Here is a 14254-nt window from a genome sequence, read left to right as displayed (position 1 = left end):
TCCCATCAACTCTGACCAGCTTCCCTGTCCCTGCTGAAGAGAAGCACCCCCAGAGCATGATGCTGCCACCACCATATTTGACAGTGGGGATGGTGTGTTCAGAGTGATGTGCAGTGTTAGTTTTCCGCCACACATAGCGTTTTGCATTTAGGCCAAAAAGTTCCATTTTGGTCTCATCTGACCAGAGCACCTTCTTCCACATGTTTGCTGTGTCCCCCACATGACTTGTGGCAAACTGCAAACGGGACTTCTTATGGTTTTCTGTTAACAATGGCTTTCTTCTTGCCACTCTTCCATAAAGGACAACTTTGTGCACTGCACGACTAATAGTTGTCCTATGGACAGATTCCCCCACCTGAGCTGTAGATCTCTGCAGCTTGTCCAGAGTCACCATGGGCCTCTTGGCTGCATTTCTGATCAGCGCTCTCCTTGTTCAGCCTGTGAGTTTAGGTGGACGGCCTTGTCTCGGTAGGTTTACAGTTGTGCCATACTCCTTCCATTTCTGAATGATCGCCTGAACAGTGCTCTGTGGGATGTTCAAGGCTTGGGAAATCTTTTTGTAGCCTAAGCCTGCTTTAAATTTCTCAATAACTTTATCCCTGACCTGTCTGGTGTGTTCTTTGGACTTCATGGTGTTGTTGCTCCCAATATTCTCTTAGACAACCTCTGAGGCCGTCACAGACTAGCTGTATTTGTACTGACATTAGATTACACACAGGTGCACTCTATTTAGTCATTAGCACTCATCAGGCAATGTCTATGGGCAACTGACTGCACTCAGACCAAAGGGGCTGAATAATTACGCACACCCCCTTTACTTGCAGTTATTTATTTGTAAAAATGTTTGGAATCATGTATGATTTTCATTCCACTTCTCACGTGTACACCACTTTGTGTTGGTCTTTCACGTGGAATTCCAATAAAATTGATTCATGTTTGTGGCTGTAATGTGACAAAATGTGGGAAAGTTCAAGGGGGCCGAATACTTTTGCAAGCCACTGTATGTCTGTTCCCCAACTTCTCCTAGACCTGGGAATCAATGTGGATGAGAGTTACTCTATAAACCTACTCGGGTACCAGGGTTATCATCTATACATCTTTTGGGAATTATTTTAAAGCACTCAATTCCTTGCAAATTATAAATGTTATACATATGGCTGATCTCAAAACAAACGGTGACATTAGATCTATGTTAATGTACATTGTTGACATTACATGTATGTTGTTTCTAAATACACTTCTCTAAACCAATTATATTGTCGTGGCACTTTGGGGGTCACTGGAATATGTTGTTATGCATAAGTGTTCATCACACACTGATGCTAATAGTGCCTGTAATTGATTACTTTGTCCTATTGTCACAAATCGGGCTGCAGGGTCATGACAAAAGAGGAAATGCACACAAATATCAATTAAAAGGGACTATTTATTTTAAATGAAAGAAGCAAAGAGAAAATTTGAACTAATCATGGTGTGTGCAGTCAGTACAATCAGTGGTGTAAATGGGTGAAGAAATGATGTATGCATTGTTGTTTGGTGCTGTCTGCAGATGAGATCTGCCACGCAAACAGGCCAAAAGGAAGGCAAGGTGGAGTGGGTCATCACACTATACAATGAACATGTAGCTCACAAAGAAGGAGAACAGTAAAAAATGTTTGTATTGCACATTTGTTGTTTATAAACAGCTGCTTTTATTCATCTCACCATATAAAGTGATATCAGCAAGCTGAAAAGTTAACATGTGTTTCTGTGTTTTCATATATTAGCAAAACAAATAAGTGCCACAGGCTGGTTTATTAAATGGAGGAAAAGAAAATTACAGATCATCATCAATGGACCTTCAGTTCAATCAGTTTTTAGCAGACTGTTGTTACGGTCTGTGATCTATAACCTGACACTATTTATTTGCTTATAAATCTAGTTTTCAACCAGTTTAAGGTCAATAATTTACTGTTTATTCTATAGTGTATCTAGAAATGTCTAGCATTGTTTTAATTATACAGGGTGGGCCATTTATATGGATACACCGTAATAAAATGGGAATGGTTGGTGATATGAAAGTCCTGTTTGTGGCACATTAGTATATGTGAGGGGGCAAACTCCTCAAGATGGGTGGTGACCATGGTGGCCATTTAGAAGTCGGCCATCTTGGATACAACTTTTGTTTTTTCAATATGTAACCCTCTTCTCCCACTCTTCACACACTGATAGCAACACCGCAGGAGAAATGCCAGCACAGGCATCCAGTATCCGTAGTTTCAGGTGCTGCACATCTCCTATCTTCACACCATAGACAATTGCCTTCAGATGACCCCAAAGATAAAAGTCTAAGGGGTCAGATCGAGACCTTGGGGCCATTCAACTGGCCCACGACAACCAATCCACTTTCCAAGAAACTGTTCATCTAGGAATGCTCGGACCTGGCACCCATAATGTGGTGGTGCACCATCTTGCTGGAAAAACTCAGGGAACGTGCCAGCTTCAGTGCATAAAGAGGGAAACACATCATCATGTAGCAATTTCAAATATCCAGTTGCCTTGAGGTTTCCATTGATGAAGAATGGACCCACTATCGTTGTACCCCATATACCACACCAAACCATCACTTTTGTTGTTCCAACAGTCTTGGAGGGATCCATCCAATGTGGGTTAGTGTCAGACCAATAGCGGTGGTTTTGTTTGTTAACTTCACCATTCACATAAAAGTTTGCCTCATCACTGAACAAAATCTTCTGCGTGAACTGAGGGTCCTGTTCCAATTTTTGTTTTGCCCATTCTGCAAATTCTGTGCGCTGATCTGGGTCATCCTCGTTGAGATGCTGCAGTAGCTGGAGTTTGTAAGGGTGCCATTTGTGAGTAGCTAATATCCGCCGAAGCGATGTTCGACTAATGCCACTCTCCAGTGACAGCGAGTACTACGCTGTGGGCTCTTGCTGAATGAGTGGGTGGTCTTGTAGGGTGTCTTGCATTGAAATCTGCTGTAATGACCCGGTTACTGCGTTCACCAGATATCAACACAATTTCGATCCGCTCCTCACGTGTTAACCTCTTCAACATGTCAATGGCTGTGAACAAAGAGAAACTTGTAAATAACTCATGAAAGAATAAAGTTACGTTGAAACTAAGCACACCATTGTTTTTCTTGTGACATTACCAATAAGTTTGATGTGTCACATGGCCCTCTTCCTATTGAAAAAACAAAAGTTGTATCCAAGATGGCCGACTTCTAAATGGCCACCATGGTCACCACCCATCTTGAGGAGTTTGCCCCCTCACATATACTAATGTCCCACAAAAAGGACTTTAATATCACGACCATTCCCATTTTATTACGGTGTATCCATATAAATGGCCCACCCTGTATATTAAAATGCTTATATTTTCTTTTTTTTGCAAAATATTGTCTCCTCAAATCTGAGGTGACTTCACTAACTGAATGTGATTTGATGATTAGCAGTGCCTGACCAATTACATAAACCCAAATTTGTCCTGTAAATAATAAAATAGGGATGTTAAGGCACAGAGATGAATAGCTTATATTCATGTTGTGCGCAATACCCGTTTTCTCATGTTTATGCCTTTATTTTTATTTTCAGCTGCTTTTAGGGAGACCAGAACTTCTGTGTACTTTTTAAATCATCATTTATACAGCAGCTTTCAACACACATTCCCACTTGGGAGCTACTTGATACAATCACAGCCTCATGCTGTTATCCACCCACCAGCTGGGCATTTATTACCTTGAAGTTATCAATTCGACATGTTTCATCATGCAGTGTGTGGTTGAATCAGTCACACAAGGATCAGCAGTACCTTCAAGAATGCTTTATCCACCTATTCTCCTACACAAATTAAAATGTAAATAGGGTTATGTTCAGCAAAACTGATGTACCAACTAGTTAGCTTAAGGGCTGGGAACTTAATGAATTGTTGTATTGGATAAAAAAAACTGGTGTTCAGAAAAAAAATGAGGGGAAAAAAGCTGTAGAATCCTGCTTCTTGTGACAGCACAGTCAACAAATCATCAAAAAACACATTTATTTCATGGTCACATTTCATTTTAAAATGACTGTTAGCTGTGTCTTTCATCAAATCCCCAAACGATTTAAGCATCCTATCCAGCAGTCATGACTTCCTATCATAGGTAGTTGTAAGTGCGACATCAAAATTCATGTTCGTAAAATGTATCTAATTTAAATTTAATCTAATTTTATAATTTCTAAATCTTTCAGACAAAGTAGTAATCTTCTTGTTCTTCTTTTGTATTATCTTGTGTTTCATATGTCTCTAATTCAACCCTACGAGCGCTGTCAGTTTTATCGGGGGTTTCGCTGTTGCTATATTATTATAAACATCCTAAAATAACTCCCAATGAAAGAGTAGAAATCTGGCTCATGCTCAGTTACTAATGATTAGCCTGACGTCTTACAGATCACAAGAAACATTTCAGCGTTTGGCCAGAGCTTGCCCTAAAGTAATTACTCTGTCTAACAAATAGATTTGATTTGCTATTGCACCCATATGCACACACAGTTGCACACACATACTTATACACATGTACAGAAAAGTGGCACAGACACACACTTGAACATGCACACATACACACACACACAACTGTGTTGCCGTCAAATAAATGTGGCGGCACTCCTCGGGCCTAATAGTCTGGCTGTAATTAACATTGTCATAGTGATAATAGCCATTTATCCCTGATGCACACATACACACACACACACACAGTCCAAACCTCTATCTTGTCTAGGCAGTTCGCCCAGCTGTCATCTTCCTCATCTGTTTTTCTCCCTCCCACCTTTCCTCCCCCTTCCCAACAGTATTTAGACCCCATGATCTTTCTTTTCCTGTTTTCACATTTCCTTTTTACTGAGCTATTCTCTTTCATTCTTCCCTTCTTCCAATTTCCTCTTCATTTTACTCCACATAGTTTTTCATTTCACATGTTTTGTTGTCTTTTATTACCTTAACACAGTCTAGCCAAATTACTTATGGATTTATGTTCATGCTGAAGTATAATATAGTCAGCCTTTCACTGAAGTTTATTTGCATGCTATTTTATTTTGAAAGTCACTCAAACTCATGCTTCCCATTTTGTTTTGCTCCCTGATTTCATTGGTTCTCCTGCCAGTTTGCCCACCACCTGTTACTTATTATCTGATCAGTTTTCCCAAAATACAATATATACTTCCTGCTGTTCCAACTTCGGTTGCCAGGTTGTTAATGCTCTGCTTTGTAGTCAACCATTCTTCATTGGTTTAAAGTCTTCTTGTTTTTTTCATATATGTGTGTGGTTCTTACACCTATAAAGCAAGCTATATATATACTTCTATACTTCTGGAATTGAGTTTAAATTAAAAAACAAACAAACAAAAAACAATGTGATAAATGAGGAAGACCGTATTACCTCTTGGGAGAAGCCATAGTTTTAAAGAAAAGAAATGATGGCATTACATCATGTTTGTTTACCTTGCAAATGCTTTTTAGCTTTCAGCTGTAAAAGGGTGATGGGATATTGTTGTCACCCTGCTGGGAGGGTGAGCTGGAGGTGATGTGGACACCCAGGCGACATAAGATTTATGTTAGACGCATCTACTAAAATTCCGGGATGTGTTTGAATTTCAGTGGTCACGTTTTCTGAAAATCTTATAAATGCAATAACTGGAGAACAATGTGATGCAAGGATTTAGAAATTCATAACTTCTACTAAAAATCTGGGATGTGTTTGAATCTCATTAACCGTAAGGTCTAGGCTAGAGGTCAAGTTTTACTGAAAATCTTGTTAATCCAATAACTCAAGAAGGAAGTCTCCTAGGATTTTCCAATTGATGCCATATGTGTATCTACTAAAAATCTCAGACAAGTGACAAGGTTCAGTGACCTTGAACCCAATGTCAAGGTGGCCATTTTTGAAATAACAAATTTTACAATTATAAAATCAGAGTCATCTCAGGCGATCGTGGCTCAAGAGTTGGTAGTTCGCCTTGTAATAGGAAGGTTACCGGTTCGAGCCCCGGCTCGGACAGTCTCGGTCGTTGTGTCCTTGGGCAAGACACTTCACCCGTTGCCTACTGGTGGTGGTCAGAGGGCCTGGTGGCGCCAGTGTCCGGCAGCCTCGCCTCTGTCAGTGCGCCCCAGGGTGGCTGTGGCTACAACGTAGCTTGCCATCACCAGTGTGTGAATGTGTGTGTGAATGGGTGAATGACTGGATATGTAAAGCGCTTTGGGGTCCTTAGGGACTAGAAAAGCGCTATATAAATACAGGCCATTTACCATTTACCATTTTACCTTCTGTTATTGTTTGATCACAGTTTTAAAAAAAATTAACTTCATGATGGGAAGTGGGACTTGCACTCTCCTCAATTTGCAGAGGAAGTCGAGGTGAGTTTGAGCCTTTTTAGCTGGTGATGAGGTATTTTTGGACCAGGAGAGGTCCTCATAGATGTGCGCCCCCTGGAACTTGGGGCTGCTCACTCTCGCCACAACAGCATTGTTTGTGGTCAGTGGGGGTGCTGTGAATGAAGTTTACCACAATATCTTTGGTCTTTTCTACCTTCAGCAAGAGATTGCTTTTTACATTAGTTTGCTTGCTGTAGTTTGCTTCATGATGAGTGATGAGGCACCCTACAGTTGTTGCCCACAAACTATATTATGTGATTGATGTGACTGGTGGAGTTTGATGGTTTTGGAGGTGTTACTGCCAACCAGAACAGTGTGTGGCCTCCCTATGAGAAAGTCTTGTACCCAATTACAGAGAGAGATCTTGAGTCCCAAGTGGCTGAGTCTATGTATTAGCTGCTTGGGAATGATTGTGTTGAATGTTGAACTGAAATCTAAGTACAGCATCCATGCATATTCATTCTCTGAGTCCAGGTGGGTGAGGGCAGGATGGAAAGCAGTGGAAATGGTGTCATCTTTTGACCTATAGGCAAACTGAAGCTGGTCCTGGGAGGGAGGCTGGATTTGATGTACTGCATAACCAGCCACTCGAAATACTTTGTGATGAAGGAAGTAAGTGTTACGGTCCAATAGTCATTTTAAATAGATGGGAAGGGCTTCTTTGGTTCTGGTATTATGGTTGTGGCGTTGAGACATGTGGGGACAACAGCTTGGCTTAGAGATATACTGAAGATGTCAGTGAAGACACCCTTGAGCTTCCCAGCACAGTCCTTCAAAACACAACCAGGTACATCATTTGGCCTGCCTCCCTTGCAGGAGTTGAAACTGGAGAGGGTCTTGTTAACAGACATTTTACATATAGCCTCATAAACCAAAATTGCCAGATCCACCACTGGCACCCTGCGCTTATCACGGATAAGAGCAGGTTCAACTTCAACACATGTGATTGTTGTGAAAGGGTCTGGAGAACATTATGTTGCAACAACGTTCACCATTGTCGTTCCTCCTAGTGCAAACAATGCTGGCCTTATGTGGCACGAGCATGCAAAGAGTTCCTGGAGCATGGATTGATACCATTGACTGGCCACTACGCTTGCCTGATCTAAATCCAATAAAGGACCTCTGGGATATTATGTTTCGGTCCATCCAACTCTGCCAGGTTGCACCTCAGACTGTCCAGGAGCTTAGTGATACCTTGGTCAAGATCTAGGAGGAGACTCCAAGGACGCTATCCATCGTCTTATTAGGAGCATGCCTTCACGTTGTCAGCCATGAATAAAAGCAGATGGGGGTGGGGGGGCATACAAACTTCTGAGTACCTTTTTGAATTGCTGCAATGACATTTTGGCAAAGTGGACTGGCCTCTTCGAATTAAGCTGAATTGTCTTAATACATATATCGATATCGATATAGATATATAGATACATAGATAGGTGTGTGTGTGTGTGTGTGTGTGTGTGTGTGTGTGTGTGTGTGTGTGTGTGTGTGTGTGTGTGTGTGTGTGTGTGTGTGTGTGTGTGTGTGTGTGTGTGTGTGTGTGTGTGTGTGTGCGCGCGCGCGCGCGCGTGTGTGTGTTAAACTATATATGTATATTATAACTGATTTCAATTAGTCGAATTAGTGTGAAAATAAAAAAAGTAGAAGTATCCTTAGTATATAATTAAATGTGAGTAAAGAATTTTGATACTATCCACATGTGAAAATCAATTCAAATAGTTACATGTAAAATACCCCATAAAGCAATACATACACAGACATGAAAACAAATAGAAATGAGCATGTACACACATGCGCAAAAAGACATACACATGCATGTACACACACACACACACAGAATGTCATACCGTTGATGTGTTTAATGGGTCTGTAGTAAATTGCAGCTAAGTGCCTTCAACAAATTTTCCTTCAGCAGCTGAGCCTTGACACACAGTGCATGTGTGTAAACTCATATTGTCATGCTGAAAATACTTGGCTGGTGGCAGGAATGACGTAATAAAGTGGAACAATATTAATGTGTATATATATATATATATATGTGTGTATATATATATATATATATATATATATATATATATATATATATATATATATATATATATATATATATATATATATATATATATATATATATATATATATATATATATATATATATATATATATATATATATATATATATATATATATATGTATATATATATATATATATATATATATATATATATATATATATATATATATATATATATATATATATATATATATATACATACGTATATAGTATAGGTAAATTTGTAGACACTTTGTCAAACACAGAGCAGAGATGTCAAATACCTTGTCATTCATATATGTGTGTGTGTGTGTCACCATTAAACCAAATTCCAGTGCAGCAAAACAACTTCAAAGAACCTCAATTAATGTACTAACCCTGTCTTGAAAATGGCATTGGAGCAGTAATATGTTAAACACTAGATTTGCACACATGGACGCCTTTAATGACTTTAATGCTTAATTAACGCCGTATATGTATATATGTATATATGTATTAAACAGTGTACAGGGTTGCATGACCTAAAATTTGTTTTACTAGCCTTCTGCTGTGGGATTTCGGTGTAGACGCATACATGCATGCAATATCAGCTTTCTGCCTTTCGGCCTTCTGAACTCTGGATGCATAAATATGTACAATAGCAAAAAAAATCTTTTCAGTCTTTCTCTGTTTTCTTTTGTACCACACTTTTTATATCACAGCAAATATCAAGATGAACAGCGTGAGACTTTTACAGTGACAAATAACTACTGAACATTGATCGTGATGGTCTTTGATGGTTAAGTGCAACTTCATTGCTCTGACTAAACCAATGCAATTGTTTCTCTGTTGCATTTGTGCAAATACATACATGGAGGAATGAAACTCAATGATTGTATAATGATTGCATAATGACATGGGAATAGGGTCTGGATCAAATAACATTTGTTAATGGGGATATTGGGTACCTTGCTGATTAAAAGGCCAATTACTCCATTAACTATTCGTCCTTTTAACTAAATGACTCATATGTCAATAAATGGGATGCCTTTAATGCATTTTTGGGCCATTTGGTGGTTTGCTTTTAACAAAGCATATGCTTGGTTTGGCCCAAATGTGTCAATATGTGCCTAGCTTTGTAAGTGTGTGCCATGTATTTAATCTAGCCAAAGGGCTATAGGCTGATTAAATGACTGCTTTGAATTTAAAACAGTGTCCTGTTGCTTTGGGTATAGAAGAAATTCTATCATGTCTTAGTGTGTTAACATCATTCAGTTTAATGTATTCAAACTCTGAAAGTCATGGATGGCTAGCCCTCATTTGCAATCATGTGACATGATTTAGTTTTTCCATTTGTACAGGTAAAGACACCAGACACAGTCTGTTTTCCTTACACTGATAAAATTGTTCCTTCAAAATAAAAGAACAAGTAGATTTGCTGCAGAACCCTTTCTTACCCTTCTAGTAAAATGGACTGTAGTATATGATGCATTTATTTCCCAAAAATAGAAATTTAAATTCTTTAAGGGCAGTAGCAGAAGGAACGGGGTGGGGGATGGGGGTGGCTGGGACTTATGCCAAAGAGTTTGGAAGACTGTGGTTAGAGGTCAAAAAAAGTGCAAACGGATGAAAAGAGTTGTATATGTTCCAAAAATGTCCCCCAAATAAGAATTTGACAATTTAAGAAATGATAGGGTAGATATGTTCTCATTTATATGTGTGTTTTTAAGCATGTGTTAATATCTTTGTGTTAATTGTTTGTCTGTATTTTCATTTTGATGGAAAGAAATTCCGGCATTTTATGTGCGAGTGTGTGTAAAAAGGAGAGAGATGGAAAGAGAGTGGGTGAAGATCAGCAGAGGAGAAGTAAGAGTCAGAAAGAGAAATGCTTACAAACCCATATTGTAAGTTGGAATTGAATTTATACAGAAGAGCAAAATGCTGAAATTTTTTACTGTGTCAACTATTTTGCTCTTTGTGTGTGTGTGTGTGTGTGTGTGTGTGTGTGTGTGTGCGTGTGTTACTGATGGGTGGTCTCGCTCTAGTTGCTTCACTTGAAGTTGCACATTCTCACACGCATGCATGCATGGCTAAACTTTGCTGAGGAGGGAGGCTGTTCCCTAGACTTTATTTTTTCTTTGTAACATGCACATACAAACATATTTGTCAGTGCATAGGTTTAAGTGTACACACACACAAACACACAGTCTCTTGCTCCCTCGTGCTAAATCTGTGTATATGTGTACATGAGTGAGACTCTTATGCATAAACAGACACACATACCCATGCACAGGTGTTGTCAGGGACCTACATGAACTCCCACAAAAATGCATTCATTCATACATACAAATACTTGACACATTTACCACCCATACACACACTTCCTCTGAGCTTATCTCAGTGCAGTGTGCAGCGGCCTTTGAAGGCAGTAGGGGAGCCAGTTGTTGACGAGCCACTTAATAATTCCCATGGACAGGCATGAAATTCTTTCCTTTTCTTTCTCTGGCTCTTTTTCTGTCTCCTTTACAGTTGCTCTAATATTCCTCTTCCTGTTATGATTTATCTGCTAATTTTCACATTCTCTATATTCTGAAATTTTGTTCTCATTTATTCATTTTTCTGTTTTCTCTATTTTTGCATCTTTTTGCTTTTTGTTCTGACAAAATTTCTTTTGCAAAATGTTGGCTCTATATTTTTGTTGTCAAAAACACAGTGTCCAACAGTGCTGTTTCATATTGCAGATTGCATAATGACCAGGTAAGGGTTGTTTTGTTTTTTTCAGTTCGAGGTCTTTCTTCCCCGTACACGCTCTGAAACGATACCTTCAATCTCTCCCTCTGTTTCTGCAGAGAGGAAATCCAATGAGTAAGGCTCTTTTTTTGCTGACACATTTTTAGGTTTAGTTTAAGTTTGGTGGTATGTAATGGTGACTATATATGTTATGACATGTCCTTATACTCTCAAAAAGAAGGAAAAGCTTTAACCTTATCCTGCCAATTCTATTTCCTTCAATAGCTTTCATACAGACCAAGAGGAATTTCACAAAACCTTATCACCCCAGTCAGTTTAAGACACTAATTGCAGATACAGCCGAAGCAGCAATAGTTTCCATGTCATAAAAACACATATTCATGAATAGAACAAAGACTATAAGATATTTGCATAATGCAGAGCTAGCTTAGCTCGCCCTCAAACAAAGAATGAGTATTCTCACTTTAACTCATAACTCATATGCTAAAAATACAGGTGAAAATTCAAACACCTCCACGTACACTGGAACTGAAGACTCGGTGGATTTGTTTCATTTATGATGGCAATAGGAAAATCCTTAGAATTAGCATATTGCACAGCCAGTGAGACTAAAGTTAGCATGAGCTTTAATTGTATAGATACAGGACAGAGGTTTGTCAAAATGTTAATGCTCAGGGAAAATCAAACCCAGGTCAGTTTGATACTGTATATACCAAAGTATTAAATCATTTCAAAAATCTTGAAATTTGAAAGTCACTAGTAAAATATAGTTAAATAAAAAGTAAAGCACTTTTCTTTCTCTGAAATAACATAATGCTTTATAAGGTATCAACTACCTAAAATACCCATTAAAATGTCTGTTTGGAAAGACTGGGAGTCAGCTATAGTTTTGGCCAACTTGTGCCAGATTTTCTGTGACTTCTTATTTCCCAAGATGTCAACTTCTTAACTATCCAAGTAAGGTAAAGTTTAAAAACATCAAATATTTTTGCAGGATAATGTGAATAACTGGCTTTACTTCTATACAATAGCTGGATATTCTTCTTGCACACCCTAGAAGATGCACAATAATCAAAGACATAATTGTGACTGTGCCACATCAAATAACTGTATCATCGCCTTGCTCTAAGTTTAACTGTTTCATCATCATTCAAATGTTGGCAAGTCCCATTTTTGTGCCTATAGAATAAAAAGCAGAGATATAAACGTAGTATTTATGGCACTACTGTGGTGAGTGCCTCAGGATACTGCACACATTTCATCATACATATATAGACATACAGAAAAACAGACACATTATCTACTGTTCTGGTTATTTTATAAAGCCCATCTGCTGCTTCTTCCACCTCAGGGCAGATAAAGAATATTATTGCTGGTTACCTGTGCGTAAACAGAGTGTTTTTATTAAATGGGATTGTGTGTGGATCAGAAGTCCTATTTGTGTGTGTGTGTGTCTGTGTGTGAGTTTGTGACATCTTATTCTACTTATTTAGTTGTACTTATTTTCGATACAGTACACAGAATTTGCCTCTGAGCTTGTAGCTGTTTCTGGGTAATGTTGTTCCTTTGTAGTGAATAAAATGGCCTAAACTAAATATCAGAGATTTATTCTCTGTTGCTTCTTCATCTTCTCTGGTGGCATCGTGTATGTTGAGCTTAATTCCACTGGTGTCAAATTACAGACACATATACATACTTCCCATCCAGACACAGGGGTACAGAACAGTACTCTGTAATCAGGCTTGTGTGTGTGTGTGTGTGTGTGTGTGTGTGTGTGTGTGTGTGTGTGTGTGTGTGTGTGTGTGTGTGTGTGTGTGTGTGTGTGTGTGTGTGTGTGTGTGTGTGTGTGTGTGTGTGTGTGTGTGTGTGTGTGTTGGCGGTGATAAATGCCCCCTTGGAAACTCAATGCCAAATAATCAAGATTGACACTGGCACGCAGTGTTCTGAGGTGTGCATGTATGCTGGTTTGTTTGTGCTATTTTTGTTCGAAGGATTTAATCAAATGTAATCATGCTGATTACAATAATCACAAGGTTTATAATCACCTTTTCCCCCTCTCTCTCTCTTCCTTTAAAAACCCTCCATGGTCTCTACCCAGTGGTTCTTCCTCTTTCTCCTCCTGCATCTTTCACCATCATCAGTAAAGTCTTACTTTTCATGTACTTTGAGTATAGCATGTCAAAGTGAAGCTCTGATAATGCCTGGTAGCTTATTATTAACACCGGCATAAATTTCAGGTTTCCCCAGCATATCATCTCAGTTGTCTAATTGAAAGACAGTGCTGTACTGTGTCTTATACTGTATATTAAAAGTAAATAAAAATAATATGGAAACACATGCACACATGTTAAATCCACACAGAAACCCCCAGATTCGAACCTTGGAGCTTCTTGCTGGGGACAGTGCTAGCTCTTTCATTTCAAGTTTCAACAAACTTATTTGAGAAAAATGACGGTTGACTTAATTTAAAATTTGTAAATTTTAAAGTGTCGAATGATTTAATCTATCTATTTATCTATATATATATATAGTATTTAATCTAAATAATATACTGATTTGAGTTTTATTCCTGTATGTACCAACCACCAACTATTTCGACCTTCAGGGCTCATGAATGTTTTTTTCCTTCTCTCTACAGGACACAGAGATTGTGAATACAGCCATTCTAACCGGTCGACGTGTTGCAGTGCCAATCAAAGTGGTTACTGTGGAAAGCGATGGGCAGGTGAGGGAGGTGGATGACTCCATTACCTGCAGCTCAACCGATGTGGATGTGGTTAAGGTAAGCATTCAAAATAAGCACAGTGAAATGCTCATTGCTCATGTGTAAATTATAGAAATAGTTTTATGTAATAAACTTCACAAAAGGTGACAACCTAATATACTCATGCATTTTAAGACACAAGGAACCAAGCATTTGTGTATTTGTGTGATATGGAATTGAACAAACACACATCTTGCTGCGTAAATTCTAGTATACCCATATACTCATATAAAACAGATAATACACAAGGAAAAAATCAAACTGTGAGGAGATAGATTGGAGATAATATATGCAAAGAAATC

At 38.6% G+C, this 14254-nt stretch overlaps 1 protein-coding gene across 1 annotated transcript in view; it reads left to right on the top strand.

Annotated features, from left to right (window-relative positions):
* The window catches only part of si:dkey-215k6.1 (transmembrane protein 132C), a 70507-nt gene that overhangs the window by 12311 nt on the left and 43942 nt on the right, over window positions 1-14254 (top strand). The window contains exon 2 of the mRNA XM_039620351.1: window positions 13827-13970. Coding sequence (XP_039476285.1) covers window positions 13827-13970 — 144 coding nt within the window. The remainder of the gene's footprint in view (window positions 1-13826; window positions 13971-14254) is intronic.

The sequence above is a fragment of the Oreochromis aureus genome, linkage group 12 (genome assembly GCF_013358895.1).
Source record: "Oreochromis aureus strain Israel breed Guangdong linkage group 12, ZZ_aureus, whole genome shotgun sequence".
Classification (NCBI taxonomy): Eukaryota; Metazoa; Chordata; class Actinopteri; order Cichliformes; family Cichlidae; genus Oreochromis; species Oreochromis aureus.
Note: the sequence above shows the minus strand (reverse complement) of the source record. Positions and strands in the feature narration are given on the sequence as shown.